Source organism: Mesoplodon mirus, assembly GCF_964341445.2.
Source record: "Mesoplodon mirus genome assembly, chromosome: 1".
Lineage (NCBI taxonomy): Eukaryota > Metazoa > Chordata > Mammalia > Artiodactyla > Ziphiidae > Mesoplodon > Mesoplodon mirus.
The window spans coordinates 220,143,552-220,167,004 of record NC_138976.1 but is presented as its reverse complement, the minus strand read 5'-3'; the positions used below and the strand labels follow the sequence as shown (position 1 = coordinate 220,167,004).

The 23,453-nt window shown below is 42.2% G+C and overlaps 1 protein-coding gene across 1 annotated transcript in view; it reads right to left on the bottom strand.

Moving 5' to 3' along the window:
* Nucleotides 1–23,453, bottom strand: part of DOCK5 (dedicator of cytokinesis 5) — a 215,655-nt gene that overhangs the window by 33,188 nt on the left and 159,014 nt on the right. Inside the window, exons 29-39 of the mRNA XM_082624873.1 lie at nt 19,871–19,965; nt 18,518–18,596; nt 17,198–17,298; nt 14,541–14,599; nt 14,080–14,234; nt 13,228–13,313; nt 10,573–10,732; nt 9,738–9,778; nt 9,024–9,114; nt 3,979–4,098; nt 406–495 (exon numbers count right to left, since the gene is read on the bottom strand). Of these exons, the coding sequence (XP_082480999.1) occupies nt 406–495; nt 3,979–4,098; nt 9,024–9,114; nt 9,738–9,778; nt 10,573–10,732; nt 13,228–13,313; nt 14,080–14,234; nt 14,541–14,599; nt 17,198–17,298; nt 18,518–18,596; nt 19,871–19,965 (1,077 nt within the window). The remainder of the gene's footprint in view (nt 1–405; nt 496–3,978; nt 4,099–9,023; nt 9,115–9,737; nt 9,779–10,572; nt 10,733–13,227; nt 13,314–14,079; nt 14,235–14,540; nt 14,600–17,197; nt 17,299–18,517; nt 18,597–19,870; nt 19,966–23,453) is intronic.

Below are 23,453 nucleotides of genomic sequence, written 5' to 3'. Positions count from 1 at the left end.
GATAAAAAACAGAGCTCAACGATGAGCAGTTCATTCATTCAGCAGAGCCCTGAGGATGTGGCCCACAGGACAAGTAATTCTGATGAACAGATGTCAGAAAACATCTGAAACGTGGAAAGGCTCCCTGGAAGGCAGAGTAACTGAGAGGGAAAAGGGGTGCTGGGCCTGGGATATGGAGGGTCCACAGAGGAGACAGGGCTGTAGACGGGGATCCTGAGCCCCCATCAAAGATAATCTGGACAAATAGCGGTAACAGCTTTCAGACCTCATTTCTCTTCATTTTTATTCTAAGCAAGGTGTACTTTTCCATTGTAAAGAACATCAACTATCTTTTGTAAACGTACAAAACCATTTTCACAAACAGCACCCCTGCCAGAGGCTCGATGTCTTCTGACCCAGACTCACCAGGAGGTCACCCAGGCCCTCGTAGTCGAATACTTTGCTCTCATAATTCTCAGCCAGCTCTTTGCTCAGCTTGATTGCCTTCTCCCACATCTTCAGAAAAAGAAAAGGAGGGTTACCAGTGGAGAACAAAGCAGTCATTGATCCAGTTGCAAAAGACACTGGAGAGTCACTGGGCAATGACTAGGGAGTCAGGTGGGTTGAGTTTCTGCGGACACTCCCAACGTTCTTCACGGCTAGGATCAACTAACCCTGTTTTCTGACATCAAAAATCTACTGTACCTTAGCCGCTTTGCCAGGGGGCATTTTCTGTTAATTCTGTTTGTAAGAACATGAAGAACACCATGTGTCCTCAAACAAAGCAATGCTGAGTTTAAAGGGCAATGAACTAAAGACCATTGAAAGTGGAGTGGAACCAGTTCCAAAGACCTAGTCTTTGAGAGCATGAAAGGCTTGCTGGAGGGGAAAGAAAGTTGGTGTGGGCTCTTGTTCTGGTTTTGAGATGTGTGTGTGTGTTCCTTCTGAGTCAGGTTGTTTGGAAAGAGTGGAGGTATGAAAGAAAGTCTGATCGTACTGTTGTGTGGAATTTGGGAAAATATTTCTCCAAGTTAGGGCACTGATTTCCTATTTCTAACTAAACTATCTACATAGTCAAAGGGAGCTTCAGGAAATGAAATGCCTTACAGCATTTATGAACATGTAAATTACAGCTGAAGGCACATATCTGGCATCTGAGGCCAGCATCCCAGACTGATGAAACTCTGTTCATTTTGGTATTTCATAAAATGTCTCTTAGCTGGATACTGTTAATAACGCAACATCTGGTAATTTCCTACTTCAGTCTTGTTAGCCACATGCTAAGTCCCACTGTTTCTGGTTGCCGAAGGAACGTGTGTACAGTTCACATACAGCTGTAAAAACATTTTAAAATTAAATCTTCTAGGGGCTTCCCTGGTGGCATAGTGGTTGAGAGTCCGCCTGCCAATGCACGGGACACGGGTTCGTGCCCTGGTCTGGGAAGATCCCACATGCCATGGAGCGGCTGGGCCCGTGAGCCATGGCCGCTGAGCCTGTGCGTCCGGAGCCTGTGCTCCGCAACGGGAGAGGCCACAACAGTGAGAGGCCTGTGTACCGCAAAAAAAAAAAAAAAATTAAATCTTCTAATATCATTTGCCAAATTTGTCCCTTCTGAAATTTCTGGGCCTGGATCATGGAAAACTCTTTGAAATGTGCCACACGGGCCTCGGCTGGGCCTGGTGCAGGAGGCCAGTCAACAGCACCATGGGGCCCAGTTCACCCCTCATTCACCAAATGCTAACTCAGTGGAAGAGACAGGAAGACAGCCTAGCACAGAGGTTCTCCAAGTCTGGTCCCTGGTCTCTGGGAGTCCCCAGGACCCTTTCGAGGGGTCCATGAGGTCAAAACCATCTTCTTAATAATACTAATATTATTTGCCTTTTTTCAATGCTCATTCTCTCATGAGTCTACAGTGGAGTTTCCCAGGGGCTATAGGATGTGTAATGTCACAACACATTGGATGTAGAAGTGGATATTCGAATCCTGCTGTTTCTATGGAGCCAGATGATAAAGAGGTTTGCAAAAATGTCAAACAATGCCACTCATATTGCTCACTTTTTGAAAAATATGGTCACTGTTCATAAATAGATATGATTTATATGAACAGGTAATAAGCTTGTTATTGTTAAAAGAACAAGCAAGTAAATATTTAAAATTTTTGTTTTAATTTCTAAGACTAGAAATTAATAGCCATCAATAGACATAATCCATGTGAACAAAAGCTCTTGGGGGTCCTCAATAATTTTTAAGAGGGTAAAGGGATGCAGAGGCTAAAAAGTCTGAGTAAATATATTTGCTCTCTGGGCCTCAAGTTCTTCCTCAGTAAAACAGAGATAATATCTACCTTATAGGGTTATAGAGAGAATTAAATTAGAAAAGCAGCTTGAAAATCACCCAAAACAGTAACTTGCACTAAATCGATGGTAGCTATTTTATCATGATGATTATTTATTTAATCAACAGGTTCCACTGGTAAAACAGGAGTGGTGGCTGGAAGTGGCAGGCCCTTGAAAAAAGTCAAATCTGGAATCTGTTTTGTTTCAATAGCACACACTTCTTTTTTTCTCCCCCTACCCTTCCTATGCTTTTTTTCAATTTTAAATTTAAAAGTCTTCCAGCTGGACATGCTTTCTGCAGCTAATCACAGATTCCATGACTTGGTGGCAGAGTTTATATGTTTATTTTACTTTCTCTTCCTCATAGGCATTTAAGTTGCTTGTTACATACAGCCTAAGGTGTCAGGAAGGCAGCGACCTGGGGATGGGATGTGCCCCAGGTGTTAGCTAACAACCTCTAAAGAATGCGCTGAAAAGGATTATACTAGCTCCTGGCCATTAGCAAAATTTAAAAGGTACAATTACGGTTTTTGAGAGTGAGGCTCTGGGCTGCCCACTGTATTCTCCCTTGGGTTATGTGTCCTCAAGATAACTGATCTCTATTTATTGTCTTTCTTACCTTAATTAATCTATTCATTTTCTCTCCCATTAAAAATATCAGAATTCAAAGATACACATGGGAATAGTAAAGCATAAGTTATGAGTCACTGTTGCATAATAGAGAACTTGTCTGGTCTTTGTCCTAAGCTCCTGGGAGGCAGCTTCTAAACTCCTGGAATTTCCCCAGTGACAGGAGTGTCATTGTTATTCATGGTGGACCTCTCAGACCACATGGGAGTTGATACTAACGAGGTGACTCATGGTGGGCAGGATAGTCTTAGAATGGGGGCTCGCCTCTGCCAGGACCACCAGCCATTTGATTAGAGGGTTGGAGCCTTGAGCTATACAGTATCAGCCAGACCTCCAGGGAGGAGATGGGGGCTGGAGATGGAGTTTATTCATGTGGTTTATGATTCAATCAGTCCAGCCAATATAACGACACCCCAATAAAAATCCTGCACACAGGACTTCCCTGGCAGTCCACTGGTTAAGAGTCCACGCTTCCACTGCAAGGGGTGTGGGTTCGATCCCTGGTAGGGGAACTAAGATCCCGCATGTCGTGTGGTGCGGCAGAAAAAAACAAAAAAAATTAAAAATGCTGCACACAGAGCTCCAATGAGCTTCCTGGTTGGCGAACACATCAGTTCGCCAGGAGTGTGATGTGTCTGAATCCACAGGGAGAGGACACAGAAGCCATGCATCTGGGACCCTCCTAGACCTTGCCCTGTGTATTTCTTCATCTGGCTGGTTCTGATTTGTATCCTTTATAATAAAACTGTAATCATTAAGAACAGCATTATACCAAGTTTTGTTGGTTGTTCTAGTATAGTATCAAACCTGAGGGGGGGAACCATAGACACTCCCTCCCCAAATTTATAGTCAATTGGTCAGAAATGTGGGTGGCCTGGGGACCCCTGATCTTGCAGCTGGTGTCTGAAGTTTGGGCTGTCTTGTAGGGGTCTCTGCGCTAACTCTGGCTGGTGAAGATCAAAACTGCAGTGTATAAGTATTGCGGTCATTTCTTCCTTTGCCTTCATACAAAAACAAACTACCCAACACTCACCTTGCCTTTGTCAAAATACGATATGATTTCTTGATACAGCTTCTCTTTAAGCTCTTGCTGAGTATACACATAGTAAGTGTCCCTCTGAAGCAAATGGGGTACACAGGGCTTGTCAGACCACTGAAAAACACAAAAGCAACACAAGAGATTGATGCAACACATCAATTCATTTAAAGGAGATGAATGTAACAAATATTCAGCTGCAAAAATTCACAGAAATATTTGTATATATCTTTGACTCAATCATATATTTTTGATAATTTATTAAACACAAAAATTGCACACGCATATACATATACATGCCAGCTTCAAAACAAGTGCATGCCAAATGGACACTCAAGGCATTCCCATGAAGGTCAGGAATGAGGTGAGGCTGCCAACCATCATGACTGTGGTTGTACTGGTTACCACTCAGTACAGATAAAAGAGAGAAATCAGAAGTATAAAAATGCAAAAAAAGGGGTAGAACTATCATGTGAAAGCAATGATTGTATTCTTCATAATCAATCCATTCACAAAGGGTGCAATTGAAAACCTACCACAAATAATGAGAGAATTAAGTAGTGGGGTCAAAATTAACATATTTGGAAATAAATTACAGATAGATTTCATATAAATAATAACCATGCTGAAGATAACAGAAGAAATGACTCCTATAAGAATAAACCCAAAATGATCAGATACCGAGGCACAGCAATGTGAATATACTTAATGCCACTAAATTATACCCTTATAAATGCCTAGGATGGTAAATTTAATTTTATATGTACTTAAGCCATAATTAAATTAAAAAGAAAAGATATCTAGGTATAAACATAAAAAGGAATATCCAAGACTTCTGGGTTTCCCTGGTGGCACAGTGGTTGGGGGTCCGCCTGCCGATGCAGGGGATGCAGGTTTGTGCCCCGGTCTGGGAAGATCCCACATGCCGCGAAGCGGCTGGGCCCGTGAGCCGTGGCCCCTGAGCCTGCGCGTCCGGAGCCTGTGCTCCGCAATGGGAGAGGCCACAGCGGTGGGAGGCCTGCGTACCGCAAAAAAAAAAAAAATAAAAATAAATAAATAAAAGACTTCTACACAGAAAATGTTAATACACCACAAGAGGGCACAAAAGCAGCCTTGAACAAATGGAAAGTCATACCGTGCTTTTGGGTAAGAAAATGCTATTTTATAAACATGGAAATTCTCCCCTAAATTTATTTATTTATTTATTTATTTATTTTTTGCGGTACGCAGGCCTCTCACTGTTGTGGCCTCTCCTGTTGCGGAGCACAGGCTCCGGACGCGCAGGCTCAGCGGCCATGGCTCACGGGCCCAGCCGCTCTCCCCTAAATTAATTTTAAATTTCATGATTCAAGAGCCCATGTGGGGCTTCCCTGTTGGTTAAGAATCTGCCTGCCAATGCAGGGGACACGGGTTCGAGCCCCGGTCCGGGAAGATCCCACATGCCGCGGAGCGGCTAAGCCACAACTGCTGAGCCTGCGCGTCTGGAGCCTGTGCTCCGCAACAGGAGAGGCCGTGACAGTGAGAGGCCCACGCACCGCGATGAAGAGTGGCCCCCGCTCACCGCAACTGGAGAAAGCTGTTGCACAGAAACGAAGACCCAACACAGCCAAAAATACAATATAAAATAAATACATTTATTAAAAAAAAAAGTCCATGTGAAAAAAATAAACAAAAAGGAATAAGGTGGAAAACTCTGAAAAAGAAGAGGAATGAAGAGAAACTACTAGGTCATAAAACATACTGATAATTGAAACAGTGTGGTCCTGGGGCATGAATTGACAGAGATCCATGCAAAATATGTAAAATCTAGAAAGAGGTTCCCCCCGACCCTCCATACAGTGATTTAGTACATGATCAAGATGGGATCTCATACCAATGATGAAAATGTGGAAATGATGAAAATGTGGACTATACTTAATAAGCAGCATCCCTACTGAGTAGCTCTATGGGGAAAAAGTGGCATCCACACCTCATACCTTATGCCAGGATAGGAGAGCTGAATTTTCTGAGAAGCACAAACGAAAAGACCTACAGTCACTGACACTGTGGTTTCTTTTGGATCATCCCACAGTCAACAAGCCTTCCTCCCTAACCCATATACAGTAAGCTTTCTGGTGCCCCAATCGTGCGTATGAACTGTGAATGGCTGCCTTAGGGGAAGTGGTGAAGCAGAGAACTCCAGTTTTTAATTCCAAAGCTTAGAACAATATACATGTATTATTTAGGTATAAAATAAAGTTTAAATTATACAAGAAAATGAATTGCTAGGTACAAGAATGGAGGCAGAGAGATGTAGTAGGAGGCTAAAAATGATAACTTGGACCAAGATGGTAGCAATGGAGATAAAGAAAAGTGGATAGGGTAAGGCTATCAAAGAGACATCTGCACCCCCGTGTTCGCTGCAGCATTATTCACACTAGCCAAGATACAACCTAAGTGGCCATCAATGGATGAATGAGTAAAAATGTGGTATAGAGCTTCCCTGGTGGTGCAGTGGTTGAGAGTCCGCCTGCTGATGCAGGGGACACGGGTGTGTGCCCCGGTCCGGGAAGATCCCACATGCCGTGGAGCGGCTGGACCCGTGAGCCATGGCCGCTGGGCCTGCGCGTCCGGAGCCTGTGCTCCGCAACGGGAGAGGCCACAACAGTGAGAGGCCCGCGTACGGCAAAAAAAAAAAAAAAAAAAAAAAAAAAAGTGGTATATACATACAATGGAATATTATTCAGCCATGAGAAAGAAGGAAATCCTGCCATCTGCAACACCACGGATGGACCTTAAGGGTATTATTCAAAGTGAAGTAAGTTAGACAAGAAAGACAAACACTGTAGGACCTCACTTATATGTGGCATCTGAAAATTCCGGGCTTGTAAAAACAGAGAGTAGAACGGTGGTTACCAGGGGCTGCGGGGTGGGGGAATAGGAGGAAGATTGTTTAAGGGTATAAACTTGAAACTAGCAGATATATAAGCCCTGGAGAGCTTCCCTGGTGGTGCAGTGGTTAAGAATCCACCTGCCAATGCAGGGCACACGGGTTCAAGCCCTGGTCCGGGAAGATCCCACATGCCACGGAGCAACTAAGCCTGTGAGCCATAACTACTAAGCCTGTGCTCTAGAGTCCGCAAGCCACAACTACTGAGCCTGCGTGCCACAGCTACTGAAGCCCACACGCCTAGAGCCTGTGCTCCGCAACAGGAGAAGGCCCCACTCACCACAAACAGAGAAAGCCTACGCGCAGCAACGAAGACCCAATGCAGCCATAAATAAATAAATTTGTTTTAAAATAAATAAATAAATAAATAAGCCCTGTAGATCTAATGCTATAGCACAAACTTTCTCAATTTAAAAAAGAAAGAAAGAAAAGCGGATGGGGTGAGGGAGGGTTTTGGACAGAGGTCCACGATTCTTGTTTGTGCAGAATGTGGGAGGGGTAAGTAAAAGATGATGACGACCGGTATCTTTTATTAGATGCCAGTGCCCTTTAGTGAAATGGGGAGAAAGGAGAGGAAGGGAGGGACCCAGGAGGACAGTGGAGGGAACAGCTTCTGTTACTGTCACGCCAAGTGTGAGTTGTCTGCTAGTCATTCAGAGATTGATGTTGACAGAACAGTAAGTTGGAGGAGTCGTCAGAGCTGGAAATAATTATTTGGGATTGATGATGTAGAGCTGTATTTATATCCATGGCACAGTATAATTTCCTCAGTGAGACAGGATAAATAGGATAGTACTTCTACAGTTCTATATTTACTTACAGCTCACTTCTCTACAGTTCTACACACATTGATTGACGTGTATTTTGCTTTTTTAAAAATAAATAAATATATTTATTTTAATTAATTTAATTAATATTTAATTATTTAATTTAATTAATAACAGCTGCATTCGGTCTTCATTTCTGCGCGGGCTTTCTCTAGTTGTGGCGAGCGGGGGCTACTCTTCGTTGAGGTACGCACGCTTCTCACTGCGGTGGCTTCTCTTGTTGCAGAGTACGTGCTCTAGGCTCACTCGTGGGCTTCAGTAGTCGCAGCATGCAAGCTCAGTAGTTGTGGCTCGCGGGCTCTAGAGCGCAGGCTCAGTAGTTGTGGCGCACGGGGTTAGTTTTTCCGTGGCATGTGGGATCTTCCCTGACCGGGGCTCGAACCCGTGTCCCCTGCGCTGGTGCATTCTTAACCACGGCACCACCAGGGAAGTCCCTGTTTCTTCACTTAGAGCGTCAGTATTAGCAGCCTGTAAGTCGTGCTCTGCTTCCGCAGGATTCTTAAATAAATGATATGCACCCATATGTTCAAAGCAGCACTATTCACAAAAGCCAAGACATGGAAACAACCTAAGTGTCCATGGACAGATGAGTGAATAAAGATGTGGTACATATATAGTGGAATATTACTCAGCCATAAAAAAGAATGAAGTAAAAAAAAAAAAAAAAAAAAGAATGAAGTAATGCCATTTGCAGCAACATGGATGGACCTAGAGGTGATCATACTAAGTGAAGTAAGTCAGGAAGAGAAAGACAAATACCATATGACATCACTTACATGTGGAATCTAAAATACGACCCAAATGAACATATCTACAAAACAGAAACAGACTCACAGAGAGAGAACAGACTTGTGGTTGCCAATGGGAAGACGGAGCGGGGGATGGATGGATTGGGACTTTGGGATTAGAATGGATAAACAACAAGGTCCTAGTGTAGAGTACAGGGAGCTATATTTAATATCCTGTGGCAAACCATAATGGAAGATATGAAAAAAAGTATACATATGTACAACTGACTCACTTTGCTGTAAAGCAGAAATTAACACAACACTATCAGTCAACTATACTTCAATAAAATTTAAAAGTAAGTAAATAAGTAAATAAATAAATAATAATGGAAATGTTCCCAACCTTGGTCTAAAAACTAGCTGTGCCTATTTAGAAGGTATAAAAACATTCTTGGATAAAAGGGTCCTCCTTGAGTAGGGAACTTTCCCATCAAAATCATACAGGATGTGGCCCCAAAGGGCTGGACGGCTGAAAAATAGCATACCTGATCCACTTACCTGCAGGAGCTCAGCATGTAGGAGGAGCGTGTAGGCAGCTTCGGTGTAGTTCTCACAGTCCCGGTGCAAATCCCGCAGCTTGTACAAGTATCTGGTCAGAATGGGAGAAAGGAGGCATTCTGCTGCCAGGGAGTTGATGGGACATTTGGCTCATGTCACAGCCAGGCGGCAGGAATAAGTTACTTCCTGTTCCTTAAGTCTTTGTGCTGCTTCCTGCCTGTGTGTCTTTCCTACTCTACCTGTGCTACTTTGTACTCTTCGTTTAAGGCAGTGATGTTTAAAAACATTTTTTAACGTCACAGACCCCTTTGGGAAGCTCATGAGAGCTAAGGCATGTTTCCCCAGGAAAATGCACATAGTTGACATCCAACTTGCTTTCACGTTCAGGGCTTCCTGCACGCCGGGCTAACAGTCCTTGACAGAGGGTGAATTTCACGTCTTTCCTGTGCTGTTTTCCCTAGTTGCCTGGCCACAGCCCTCTATCCTTTCCTGGAATCCCGACACGATCCTCCCTCTACACTTCCTCGTATTGTACGTACTTGTGCATCTGTCTGAAGCGTTTACCCTTTTAGGAAGAAGGGAGCATATCACACACTTTCTGGTGTCTCTCGAAGCAGCAAGCACGGTGTTGGGGCTTATTGTTTTCATTTATTGGAGAAATAAATCATAAAGCCCTGACATAAACAGCAAAAGCAGACATTTCTTTCAGCTTACCTTATGTAGATGTCCTCTCTCTTCTTTTCTTTGTAAAAATTCTACAAAAAAAGTCACAAAATACCAACACAAAGCCATTATTGATGAGCTTGCCACAAAAACGGACAAACCACTACTTGCACTTTTCAAGTGTCACTTTTCCAAAGACTTTATTCTTTCCCTTTAACAAATACCCCTAAGAAAATAAGGAAGTGACAATTTATAAAGCAGAAAAGTTGAATTCTTTTAGGACCAGGCTTCTGGGAAATGTGAGGGAACCTTCTAGGTGAATAGACAGCTGGGTCATACCCACATCACCTGATATTCTGTTTTCTCAGGGACTCAGAGGCGGTAGGTTCTTGATTTATATGAAGAGGAGTGTATGGCAGCCTAAACCTCTGAGGTCTGTGGTCCCAGTTACAACTGTCTAAGGAAAGGCAAGACCACAGGGTTCTACCACCTAGAGGATTTCATGGACTAATTCTCTGCTCATGGTATATTGTTTTTAACGCATTTTCGTCTGTGTCGAATAATCCCAACAATAAAGCAACCACATAAAAACAAGACAGGCTGAGGATGGCCTTCGGTAAGAGAGTTGAGTCAAGAGCTTATGTTGCATTTTTCATCCGTTTCCACATTTATCCTCAAGGTCTGAGGCAGCTGGCATCTGTGAGTTCAAAGCTGAGTTGGCCATTCCAATTAGACTCAGCAGGACACGGACTCTGGAAAGGTGGTCCCAGGGGACCTTTTTGTCTGCCGGATCTATTTAGAGCTGCGCCATGGGGGGCAGGGGCAGCCGGGCACTGCCCTCTCACCATCCCAGGGGCATGGCACGTCCCAGGGGCGTGGCACGTACCAGCACGTTAACGGTACAGCTCATGCGGTTTTCCTTGCTCTCGTCATGCATGATAATGGTTCTGTAGTCCAAGAGATTCTCTAAGAGGCTGCTGACCAGGAGTGCGAATACTTCTCCGGAGCTGGAGAGGTATTTATGTTTCCGGCAATGTTCTAGAAGTCTGTGGGGCAGAGATAGAGACAAATGCCCATGTCCCACACGGTGACTCCAGCACCGCCTATGAGTGCTGTCCATGGTCCTGGCAGCAGGTGGCGCCAGACTAGGAGACATACACCCTTTCTTGTAACTCCAGTCTATGCTAGCCTGGGTCCTGCACTTACAAGGCTACTCGCTGTTACTCAAATTCTACGTTTTCTTTAGGTCTGTAGCTCAAACCCTATCATCACTGAGGATCCCAGCCCACTCTGCCCTTCTTTGAATTTCTATTTGTATTTGTTTTTGTCTTCTGTCAATACCACAGAATTGAGAACCTTTGCCCAAAAAGTTTTGTGTGTGCTATCTGATTGCTCTACTCATTGAAAGGACCATCTTTTCTCCGTCTTTATTCTCCCTAAGGCATCTTCAGGGCATCCTGAGGGAACTCTGGAGAATCTTGGACTGATGCCCAGCCTAGAGGAACCTAGGAACCTACTACACTGCTAGACATGTGGCTCTTTGGATGAAAGTGGGAGACGCCGGCTTCCCCGGTGGCGCAGTGGTTGAGAGTCCGCCTGCCAATGCAGGGGACGCGGGTTCGTGCCCCGGTCCGGGAAGATCCCACATGCTGCAGAGCGGCTGGGCCCGTGAGTCATGGCCACTGAGCCTGAGTCCGGAGCCTGTGCGCCGCAACGGGAGAGGCCACAACAGTGAGAGGCCCGCGTACCGCAAAAAAAAAAAAAAAAAAAACCAAAGTAGGAGACACAGGAGAGAGGAGATATGGGGATATATGTATATGTATAGCTGATTCACTTTGTTATAAAGCAGAAACTAACACACCACTGTAAAGCAGTTATACTCCAATAAAGATGTTTTAAAAAAAGTTATTTTCAGGAAAAAATGCACAGTTGTAAATAGGTAGATGGAGGTTAAACTTTTGGTCTAAATCCTCTCCCTCTGGATCCAAATAGAACAAAGCTTCTATAGGAGCTTCTCAGATTAGACAATTAGAAGAAAACTTTGGGAACAGGAGAAAAAATGGGTTCAAAGCATTAGTCCAGACTCTTGAATTATTCTTGAGCACTGGAAATTTGTGCAGTCATATTTTTTTGCATTCGTGATTCAAGAAGAATGAAGGAAAAATAAGATCTGTATGTGAAAAGTCAACTGTAGGATTTTTTTAAAGTGTAGTTTTATTATCACTTGTAAATGTGTGTGTAACACCTGCACTTCATTCCCGTATGAGATCAGAACTGCAGAAGTGATAAATTGAAAGGTCTGAATCTCAAACAGGCAGACCAAATGGATATGGGATGAAAAGATCAATAAACCATCTTATCATCCATTACAAACCAAATAAGACGGACTTCTGGTTCTTTACAATACAGACGAGTCATCAGTTCCATTTCTGAGTACCCTGTGTGCTAGTTCCTTAAAAAAAATCTTTGAAAAATGAAAAACAAAGTTGGGAGTGTCCCCGTCCTCAGCTCAGTCTAATGCCCACCACGTCCACGAAGCAGGTAAATCCCAGAAAGACTTAGGCACGTACCCAATCAACAGGTGACAGAGTTGGCCCATATCATAAAAGTTCAGAGAACATAAGAAATGAACAGTCTAGGGTAGTTACAACCCAGGATGCTGGGAAGATCTGCAGATAATAACAGTAATGAACACTAGAGCAGCCAACATTTGTCCAGCATGAGCTCTGTGACAGACACTGTGTTAATGCATCATCTCATTTAATCCTCACCAAAATACAGATCTTATCATTGTAGATGACCAAAAAAAAAAAAAAAAGGGGGGTGTTGTATAGGTTAGAGCATCTGTCCAAAGTCAAAATCCTAGTATGTGGAGAAAGGGGATTTGAAGCACAATCTCTCTCCCCAACATCTAAGTGTTTTTAACCACTCTTGTTATACTGTCATTCTATACATGCAAAGGAGAGTAAGAGGGACAGAGGGTGACAGGCAAAGGTCTGTCAGGGTATTGGATGGGGAACAGTGGGATAATGTGAGCACAGGGAGGGAATGAATGTGTTGGCCTGGGGTGTGCGGAGGGCAGTGAAAAGGGCTGGAGCTGTACCTGGTGTTCTCAGACATCCTTCACAGGGCTTAAGGTATTCTTAAATGTAAAGTGGACCTTGAAATGTTTTTCCCTTCTCCTTTAAATTATTGCTTCGAAGCCATAATTAAAGGTGCTAGCACTTTTGTCAAAGTTCAGCATTTCAAACACTGGGCAAAATGCCACTACTCTGTCCATCGCCCTCTCTCCTCAATCTGCTCTGTTCTCGAGGGCCGGGCTGGCCAGGAAAACATGAACATTTGACTCACAACAGATAAACAAATGTCAGCAGTGGATGGTGTAAACTCCATGACCCCCCCCCCCAACCGAGAACCATTCATGGTGGTGACCCCAGGGATGCTGAGACTACTCGATTGGTCTGTAAGGGCAGCAGAAGCCTGCTTTTCTCCATCACTAAATGATGCAATCAACGTGAGATTTTGTTTCTGAAGTACTCACAGTTTTTCCAGAAGGACTTTGTATTGTTCATCTCCTCTTCCCCCTTCCACCTCTTGGTCCAGCTTTGTGATCAACTCATTCTCAAACTGAAAGCAGAGGCGGAATTTCACAGGAGAATGCCACATTCTCAGAAGAGGACATGAAAGACATCCAGCCAAGTTTTCTAGATTGGACCCAACCCCTTTACTGAGTTGTAAACTAATTCCAACATACATAGAGGAAGACCCCACTTCACATCATCCATGAATATCAAAACTTCCTAAAGCAGCCTTGTGCTACTCTGTCTTTTGCTTTATATTTACAGAAAAAAATTACCCCAAACATTATTATCTAATCACAACTATGCATACAAAAATAGCTTAATGATTCTAATTTTCCATTTTATTTTTGGCTCTTGTCGAAGTCTTGACAATGGGATTGCTTTGGCAGAGCTTCATAGCTGCAAAATCTTCCATTCAATACTAATATACTGTATAGATAAGGAAATTGAAGCATAGGAAAAATATATCAGGCAGACTAAGGTCTCAAAGCTAAAGGCCCCTGCACCATTCCCTCAATCCACTGCAATATTTGCAAGAGATAGGATTAAACTGCATGAAGTCAAATTTTAATTATCCAGAGATAAGAGTGCTTCTTTAGGAAACACACGCAGCAGAAAAGGCTGCTCCTAGGGCCTTGGTTGGACTATCTGATCCTATGCCTAATCGCTTTACAAAATAAAACGCAAAAAAAGAAGTTTTTAGATCACCTTTGATTTGTTTTATTCAGGCTACTGCTTCTCTATATTGAAAGAAAATAAATAAGAGGTGACTCTACGTGCATTAGTAAGACGACAGGTCCACCACTCCTTACCATATGGAAATTGCCATTTCCACTGAAATTGAACTCACACTGCATCATATCAAAGAAAATGGGGATGGTGGCTTTCCGGAGCTCTACTTCGGGGGTCAGTGTGACCTCCAGAATGGGACCCACCATGGATGGGATGAATTTGATTTTGTGGGGACCTGAAATGAAAGTAAGTGAGGACATGAAAAAAAATAATTTCACCAGAAGTAAAGTGCTACAATCTTCCTCCACAGGGCCCATAAGAAAAGAAAAAGTTTATGTGGGTAAATCAATTCAGAAGTGAGTGACTAAGTATTGTTTTCTGTTAACATGTGATGTCGTAAGAGACCAACAAGTCAACTTGCACTTGCAGACACACAGAGAAATCCATCTCAGGATTCTTGGAATTAAAATGGAAAAGAATTCATCGTGGGATGCGTGTCACCCAGGAGTGGTGTGTGGGCCTGTTTGGGTTATACACTCACCCAGGTTATACCACATGTCCCGGATCCTAAAGCCGATTTCCTTTCTCATGTCCCCGTATCTAGGAAGAAGATCATAAACCAGGAGAAAGATGTGCAGTGGAAACGAGAACACATAATACAATGATGAGGGAGGTAAAAGAGCCTGTGTTCCTCTAGGTCACGATTAAGGTAGGTCTCGAGGCAAAATCACATTAAGAGATGTGGTCGAGGGACTTCCCTGGTGGTCCAGGGGTTAAGACTTGTGCTTCTACTGCAGGGGGTGAGGGTTCGATCCCTGGTCAGGGAACTAAGATCCCACAAGGAGATGTGGTCGATACCGAAAAAAGCCCCCAAGAACTGAGCCACAGAGAGGTGGGGGCGCTTTCACAGCAGGAGGAAGACCAAAGTAAGTGTCAAAAAATCACGGAGAAAATGAGATTAACAAATTTTATTGAAGAGCGAAGAGTGAGAAACACTCTGGTTGCTCTTAAGCGAAAAAATAAAATAAAACACAACAAACACTGAAGAAAAGGAAGACGAATGAGGGGTGACTTATACAGTAATGTGGCTGGCGTTTATATACTTATATTTGAGTAACCCTTATCCACACCAGGACGCTCTTCAAAGCACTCACATTGGGAATCTCTAGACATACATTCTCAGTGGGGGTGACAGTGTCCCTGAAGGGGTGAAAATTGGTCCATGGGGGCAAAAAAAAGCTTCCTGTTTTTATGTATAAAGTACAGATATACATTTAGTACATAAACTGATATATGGTATATCTGTGATATTAATATTTCATGGGGGGGTGATTAGAAAAACATTTGCTAAAAAGGTTCCTTACAGGAGTTGACAATGGAGGAAAAAAGAGTAGAGAAGCATTGATCTAGACAGTGGTTCTTGGGCAGAGGTGAATCAGAGTCACCTGAAAATCTCTTAAAGAATACATATGCCTAGGGCTACCCCACACCATATACCATATCAGAGGCTGGAGGCTTAGAAAATAGAAACAGGGTGGGTCCAAAGTAGATGCTGTAAATGTTCCCAAGGAGTTAGAATATGGACGTATGACCTACCCTGCCAGCACGGTTCTATGTTTTCTACTTATGATACTACTGCATCAAACATCTTTTTTTCAAATTCTTGCTTTGGAAGTGTCTTCAGAAGCCAGTATAAAAATATATTGAAAAATTTTTCTTACTATTCCTATTTAACAAAGGTACCTAAGCTAATTTTATTATTATTATACAAGCATATGTGGTCCATGTCTGGCACATAATAGATAATAAATGATAACTATTCTTATTGCTTATTAATACTACTGTGGATGCTTTTACTAAAAATTAGAGAAGTCTTGAAAAAAAATTCATTCACATTCCTATAAGCTTAATATAAATGTTTTTTATTTCCTAAGGTTGATCTTGGCCCATATGCATATATATTTTTACATGGATTGTACTTACAGTCCCACTTTCCTTTGACCAAAACCAGAATCATTAATCCTAACTAGCCACTTTATTTATCAGACTTGGTGCCAACTCATTTCACTTATGGTCATTTAACCAAAATCAAATACATCCTTGAATGAAGTTATGTCATTTAAGGTATTCTAAAGAATAAGATTAAGGTGTCGGGCTTCCCTGGTGGCGCAGTGGTTGGGAGTCCGCCTGCCGATGCAGGGGACGCGGGTTCGTGCCCCGGTCCGGGAGGATCCCGCGTCCCGCGGGGCGGCTGGGCCCGTGAGCCGTGGCCGCTGGGCCTGCGCGTCCGGAGCCTGTGCTCCGCAACGGGAGAGGCCACGGCAGTGAGAGGTCCGCGTACCGCAAAAAACAAAAACAAAAACAAAAAAAAAAAAAAAAAAAAAGATTAAGGTGTCCATCTTAAAAATCAAATATCTCTTGATACCCACCCCACAAGGAAATCTACAAAACAGGTTTTACTTTTATCTTTGGAAGTGCAATCACTAAATCTCAATCCCTTAGCCATCAATCTTAGTATTTTAGGGAGGAGCTGGAGGGAAGCTAAATAATTTGCCTAGAGTCCCAGACATGCTAGCAGGGGAACAGAACTAAAATTCACAGCTTTGAAATGATAAATTTCTCAAGTTCTATTTAATTACACAGCCTTTGAGTTCCCAGGCTCTCAATGAACTTCGAAACAGACTTGAGGTGAAAGCAATGAAAGTCTTCCCTAAATCTTTCATCACTCTTGCACACAGGTCCATTCTGAATTCTGAGCCAGGAATCTGGAGGCTGTTTTTAGGTGATGTGTTACTCTTGGCTTCTCTGCTGAAGTGACTGAAACTGGGAGGTAGACCAATGGTGCCAAAGGAGTCTGCTCTGTGAAGCATGAGACAGAGGCACTATGCCTGCAATTTGGACAAGCTGCCAGCAGATGGCAGCTGTTCCTGGTGATGGGAAGACTGGCTGGCTTCAGTGTCTCTTTATGTAGAGATTCTATAATAGAATGTGATGGTTGATTTGAAAATGAATGCGCCCCTGAGAAGAGATGTGAATCTGGGGAAACCTGAGGTCTATTAAATGATTATTTTAAGACCTATCTCACTAACAACACAGGTAGCCACTGAACAGTAATTTCTGTGATACCAAAACTCCTGCTCCAAATAGAAATGGAAGAATCGCCTTCCCAATCATAAGCAAGTTTAAGAGGACACTTACTTTTTTACAATTTTGTTGCGCTTGGCTTGTGAGAATGTTTCAAGCTGAAGGGACTCATGGGTGAGAAAAGCGACTGCCAAATGGAAGTAATTGTTCCAGAGCTGTTCAAAATTAATGATGTGGGTGAAAAGAAACAGAAAATAACATTAATATGGATCATAATAAAACAGTGTCACATGGTACAAATGCACTCGCCAGAAATTAATGGGAAAAAAATCCAAAATAAAATCCACAGGACTTCCTTTTCTCTCCTGTGTTTCAATTATTCATCCCTGAAAGTTTTAATGCTTTATTAAATATCAAGCTTTTAAAAATAATCCAAACTATTATATTTGTCTTTACTCCTGGGATAAAGGAAAATTGTTGCCAAGAAGTGTACCTATTTATAGTAAGTAGTTTGGCAATACTTATCAAAAGCCCTGACAATCTGCCAAATTTCTGACTAGTAAATACTTTAGGACTTTATCCTGATAACATATTTACGGGTATTTAAAAAAATATTTAAAACAAGGAAGGCCCTCACAGTGCTATTGAACATAATAACAGAAAATGGAAACAATCTAAATGCTCATAAGAATAATTTGGTTAAATAAACCATGGTCCAGCCATACAATGCACTGTATTCAGCCATTAAAAATACTGTGAAAATATTTATTATCATCGAAAATATCACAGAAAAAGTAAATAAAGTAGATTAACAGGTTACCAAAGAACTGTACAGCTTGATTCCATTTTGGCATAGGTACTTATGTGTGTGTGTGTGTATAAATACACACACGTATATAACCATTTTGATATATATACACACACACATATAAAAACATATGTATATACACACATAAACATGTATATGTATATGCAATATGTATATATAATCTCCTCTGCTTGTGACACTCTACTTCCAACGTTCCATAGATACAAACGCAGGCCATATCACAGCAAAAGCACATCACCAACAAAATGTACCCTGTAACAGAAGCAGGACCTTGTCTGCCTTCACCAGGGCCTAGAATAGTGCCCTGTACTCTCTAATATAACTCTCTAATATTTGTTGGATGAATGAATGAATGAATGAAGATGGAGCTAGTGATCACCAGTTTTGCTATCACTTTGGACTTTCAAACAGGTGTTTATACAAACTGCTCTTCGGACACTAAACCGTTTGTAGGTAGAGGAATACCTGCATGCTTACCTGCAAGCAGGTGTGTTTGTGTGTATCTGTGTTATGATAAAAAATCTGAGGCGATGTTTTCCAAAATGAAACGGTTCTCTTGATTTGGCTGAGAACTCAAGGAACTTCTAGGTGAGTCTCATGCTTACCTGAAGTTCAAAGCTTGCCTGATCCATGAAGAATCTTGTGAGAACCTCAGCAAACTGATTTATGGCACGGAGGAAAACCCTAGGGGAGGAAAAACACACTGGATAAAGAAGGCAACTTCATGCTCTTTGAAACATTTTCCATCTATGTTAAAAGCCAAAGCAAATCAAACCTGGACTTGGCAATCTAAGACCTTTAGATCTATCAAGGTCCTTAGAGATCAACAACAGCACATTCTACAGAGAAGGTCACTAAAGATCAGTTTCTTGAACTGACTACTAGCACAGCTCAAGGCTGCATCACAATTTAGCCAGTTCAGCGTACAGCTCAGAGGACAAGCCAGGGCTCCTGAGCCTCAGACCAAGGCTCCTTTTGCTCCATTGTGATGCTTACGCTTTAAAGTCTAGGACTTCAGATGCAATTGTTTCTCTAATCTGTACATAGTTGGGAAGGGTTTTTCTAATCAGGTATCAGGACCACGGAGAGTTAACAATAATGCTTATCATAATGATTTACTTTATTTAGCTCTTTAAAAATCCTGAATCTCTTTTAGTATCTGTATTCAGTCCATTTCACTTTCATTCAACAAGTCTTTGTTGAGGACCAGCAACTGCTAAGCACTGGCTTAGGTTCTGCCTTGAAAGAATGGTTCCTGGTCTTAAGAAATCTACAACTTGGATTGCAACCTGTAAATGGAACCATGACAACAAACAAAGAATATGGAAAATTCTAGGAGGGGGTATCAAAGAGGTATGCGAAAATCAAAAGAAGAGAAGATGACATCCAGATCAGAACGGCTTCCTTTGGAGATGGCATTTGAGAAGGACCTTAAGGAATGGGAGGCATGTTGATGGCCAGAGACAATGGGGCAGACACCGCAGGTGGAAGCAGCGGTGTGAGTGGAGGCACAGAACATGTTCAGGGTCAGGGTCAGGGTTAGGAGGGAAGAGGCCAGTTTGATTGGAGGGCAAGTTGTATATAGAGGGAAACAGTGGAAGACAAGGCTAGAAAAGCAGGGTGGGCCAGGATGCAGAGGCCTTGAATGTCAGGATGAGGAAGGCCATATGGAGACACTGAAAGACACCTTGCAGAGTTGATGCTGACAATCAACATGAAAGCAATGAGGAGGTTACAGCAGAAAGAAGAGAGTAGAGAGCCCAAGTCGGAGTGACCACAGTAGCCTGCATGGAATCAAGAACAGGAGCACGTAAACCAGGACCACGAAAGCGGGGGGAACCTTACTTTACAGATGGTGGACTTGAAGCAAAGAGATTTAACATGATTCACAAGGGTCAAAACATAGTTTCCAGACCCAAGTTTTCAAATGCCTCTGGCCCTGCGATGGTCGGTCTCACCTGTTCTGTGTCATATTCATGACCATCCAGTCTTTGGCGTAGACGTTCTTTCCAATTAGATCCTTAAACATGATAAAAGTTTCCATGAGGAAGTCCTGCAGAAAACAAAGGAGGAATGGTTGGGGGAAAAGTGGGTTACACTTCATAAGCCTTTCCTCCAGGACACTGACGTAAAGGAAGGAACACGATGGCCCAGGTCCCATAACAGTCTATCTTTTGAGTAAGGTTTATAGGGATAACAGAGTTGTGTTTTTTTAAATTTTCTTTTATATTGGAGTATAGTTGATTAACAATGTTGTGTTAGTTTCAGGTGTACAGCAAAGTGATTCAGTTACACATATACATGCATCTATTCTCTTTCAAATTATTTTCCCATTTAGGTCATTACGGAATATTGAGCAGAGTTCCCTGTGCTATACAGTAGTTTCTGGTTGGTCATCTCTTTTAAACATAGCAGTGTGTATGCAACAGAGCATTCTTACAGGGATCCTATGATTTGATGTTTACATCATATAATCTGATAAGGAAGAGAAAGATTAAAAAATTGTCTGTATTTTATAAATGATAAAACTGAGACTGTTGAAAAATGAAATGACTGGCTTAAGGCCATAGAAAGCAAGAAGCTGGAGAGCTGGGAAGAGACCTTGGGATTCTGGATCCCAAGTTTAGAGCCATAATATCTTCAGTCCTCGGCTGCCAATGTTGTCTGAATAGATCTACCATACTTCAAATGAATTTACCAACAACTGTGAGAAAACTGATACCTGTTTTTTTTTTTAACTTTTTGGTATCTTTTAAAAATTGAGTTACAATTAACATACTAACATATTATATTAGTTAATTAATATTAACATAATATTATATTAGTTTCAGGTGTACAACATGGTGATTCGATGGTTTTATACATGAGGAAATGATGCCCACGATAAGCCCAGTTACCATCTGTCACCGTACAAAGTTGTTACAACGTTGCTGACTGGATTCCCTCTGTGTACATTACATCCTGGGACTTCTTTACTTTACAGCTGGAAGTTAGGATCTCTTAATCCCCTTCACCTCTTTCATCCATCTCTCTACTCTCCCTCCCTCTAGCAACCACCAGTTTGTTCTCTGTATCTGAGTCTGAGAAAACTGATACTTCTAATAACTCTGCGTCCAATTCTCCCTTATTATTATTAGAACAGAACAAAAATGCTATAAATAAGAAGCAGAGACATGATTCTTCCTCTTCCAGGAACGTTACCATGCGTAGCCTGGGGGGAGGGTCCTAAATGGTCCTTAAAAAGAGATTATAGCAGTGGATCATCATGTCTGTAAAAACTAATAACAAAAGCCCAGTATTGAAAAAAAAAAAAAAAAACAGCTATTCGACTCAAAAGAGGGCTAAGAGGAAAAAGGAACTCAGAACAATCGGGCTAAAAATCAAAGCTAAAAAGTTTAGAAAGCTTTTTATTAGTTAGTTAAATTTAGACATTTTTCCACTCAGATTCCTGAAATGAAAATCCAGTCCAATTTCTCTGGCACTAAACCATGCAGTTCTAGTTCATGAATGACATCATATACAGAAAGAACACGGGGCTTGGGAGGCAGGGGGCCTGGGTTCTATTTCTAACAATATTCCTCTGAGACCCCAGTCCTGTTGGCTAACCACTACACTTCGGATGCCCAACAGCATAGGAATGGGAGCAATTCCAGCTCTCAAGTCTGTGCGACTTCCTTCTGGTTCAATGGAGAGTCAAACTTTTCTAGCCTCCATTCTGAAATCATAGACATAGTTCACAAGTTTTTCGGTTTTTCATCATCCATTTTAGGTGCATCCATTACTTATTAACTTTTTTCCTCAAGTCAACAGGAGTTGATGGTTTGTGAAACAAGGCTGTAGATGCCGGTCATCTATTCTGACGCCAACTCTATATTCAACTCTAGTGTTCTCAGTGAACTGTAAACAGTGATGATATAATAAAGGCAGTTCACAGATAACCCCAGGCCTCACTTTAGCTACCACTTCCCGAAGTCTTTCAAGTGATTTCTTCAGAAGCAGCAGGAGCGAGAGAAAGGACAGTCCACTGGAGGTCAAAGGGCTTAGCTGTACCCTGCAGTTCTGCCACTGATGACTACTGTTCCCTTGGGGACAATAATCCTCTTTTAATTAGATGACGCAGGAGAAGAGCTCACCACTGTCCTGGAAAATAGGAGTTAAATCTGGTTTGTTTTTTTTTCTTCTTCTTTTTGCTTACTTAAAGGAGCCAAATTGTCGAGAGTTTGAATTTAGTATAACTTTCTTTATTCTTCCTGCTTTCAGAAGGAAATCTGAAAAAAAGTCACTAAACTATTTTTATATTAATTTTATCTTACATAATAATAATATAATATTATATATGTAATGATAATGTAATATCATTATCATTATTATAAGTAGTTGGTTCTCATAGCTAGTAACACATGCCAGGCACAAAGTGAGGCATTTTCCACATGTCCACTCATCAATACATTAACTACCTCCTGCCCCCAGGTGGGTACCATCCTACAGAGAAGGAAATTGAGGTTTAGTGAGGTTAGAGAGCTTGCCCCAAATTTCATAGAGGGAAGCAGAATAGCCAGAATTCAAACCCAGGTCCAGCTGTTCTAAAGCCTGTGTTCTTAAACCCACTACAGAGGAGAAACACTGCTACCCTCGGCTTCCACCTCTCCCCTCTTCCTAATTCTCTCGCCCAGATCTCTGCAAACACAGCTACAGATCGCTACATATTCCTGTACCACGCTGCCAGCCAGAGCATGGCCTACGTGGAGGTCCACATAGGACTCCAGACTAAGCCCCATTAAGTCCTTTATTTTTGTCCAGGACAGTGCTCTGAGGGTTCATCATTGGATCGATTACAACTAATAATAATAAACAGTACAATTCCTTGTGTGTTTTTCCATCATGTAGACCTCACAGAAGGGAGAGTGACTGGCAGAGAAAGAGCTGGATATCCTTGGGTGTACTGGCCACATGCTATCAGTATAATAAAGGCAGAAAGTGGAAAATCTGGAGCATAAAGAAAACTGGAATATGCACGAATGATGCGACCAGAGCAAAGATGAGTGCAATGAGACCTTGCCTGTTAATACAGCTCCCTGTCCAGCCCACTACTTCACAAGATAAGACAATACCTTCAGGGATTTTTTTTTTTTTTTTTTGGCCATGCAGCTTGTTGTATCTTACGTCCCCGACAAGGGATTAAACCCAGGCTACGGCAGTGAAAGCACCAAGTCCTAACCACTGGACGGCCAGGGAATTCTAATCTTCAGGGATGTTTAACAGCCACTAACAATTCCCTGAAGGGAAGGATCCTGGGGAAGCAGCCAGAGATCTAACTCAGCCTGTTGGGCCACCTTTGGCTGTATGCTTAATTGTAACTAGGAGAACAATTTTCTTGTTTAAAACAGAAGAGAATGGAATATTTTCAACTGACAATAACTTACAACTGTTACCTGGGGCAGGTATTACCTCTTTTTGTTTCCCTCTCCAGGGAATACTGAAAAGGATGACATCAACCACATCTTAAAAGACCATGAACATCTCTGCCTCCTAAAATCCTTG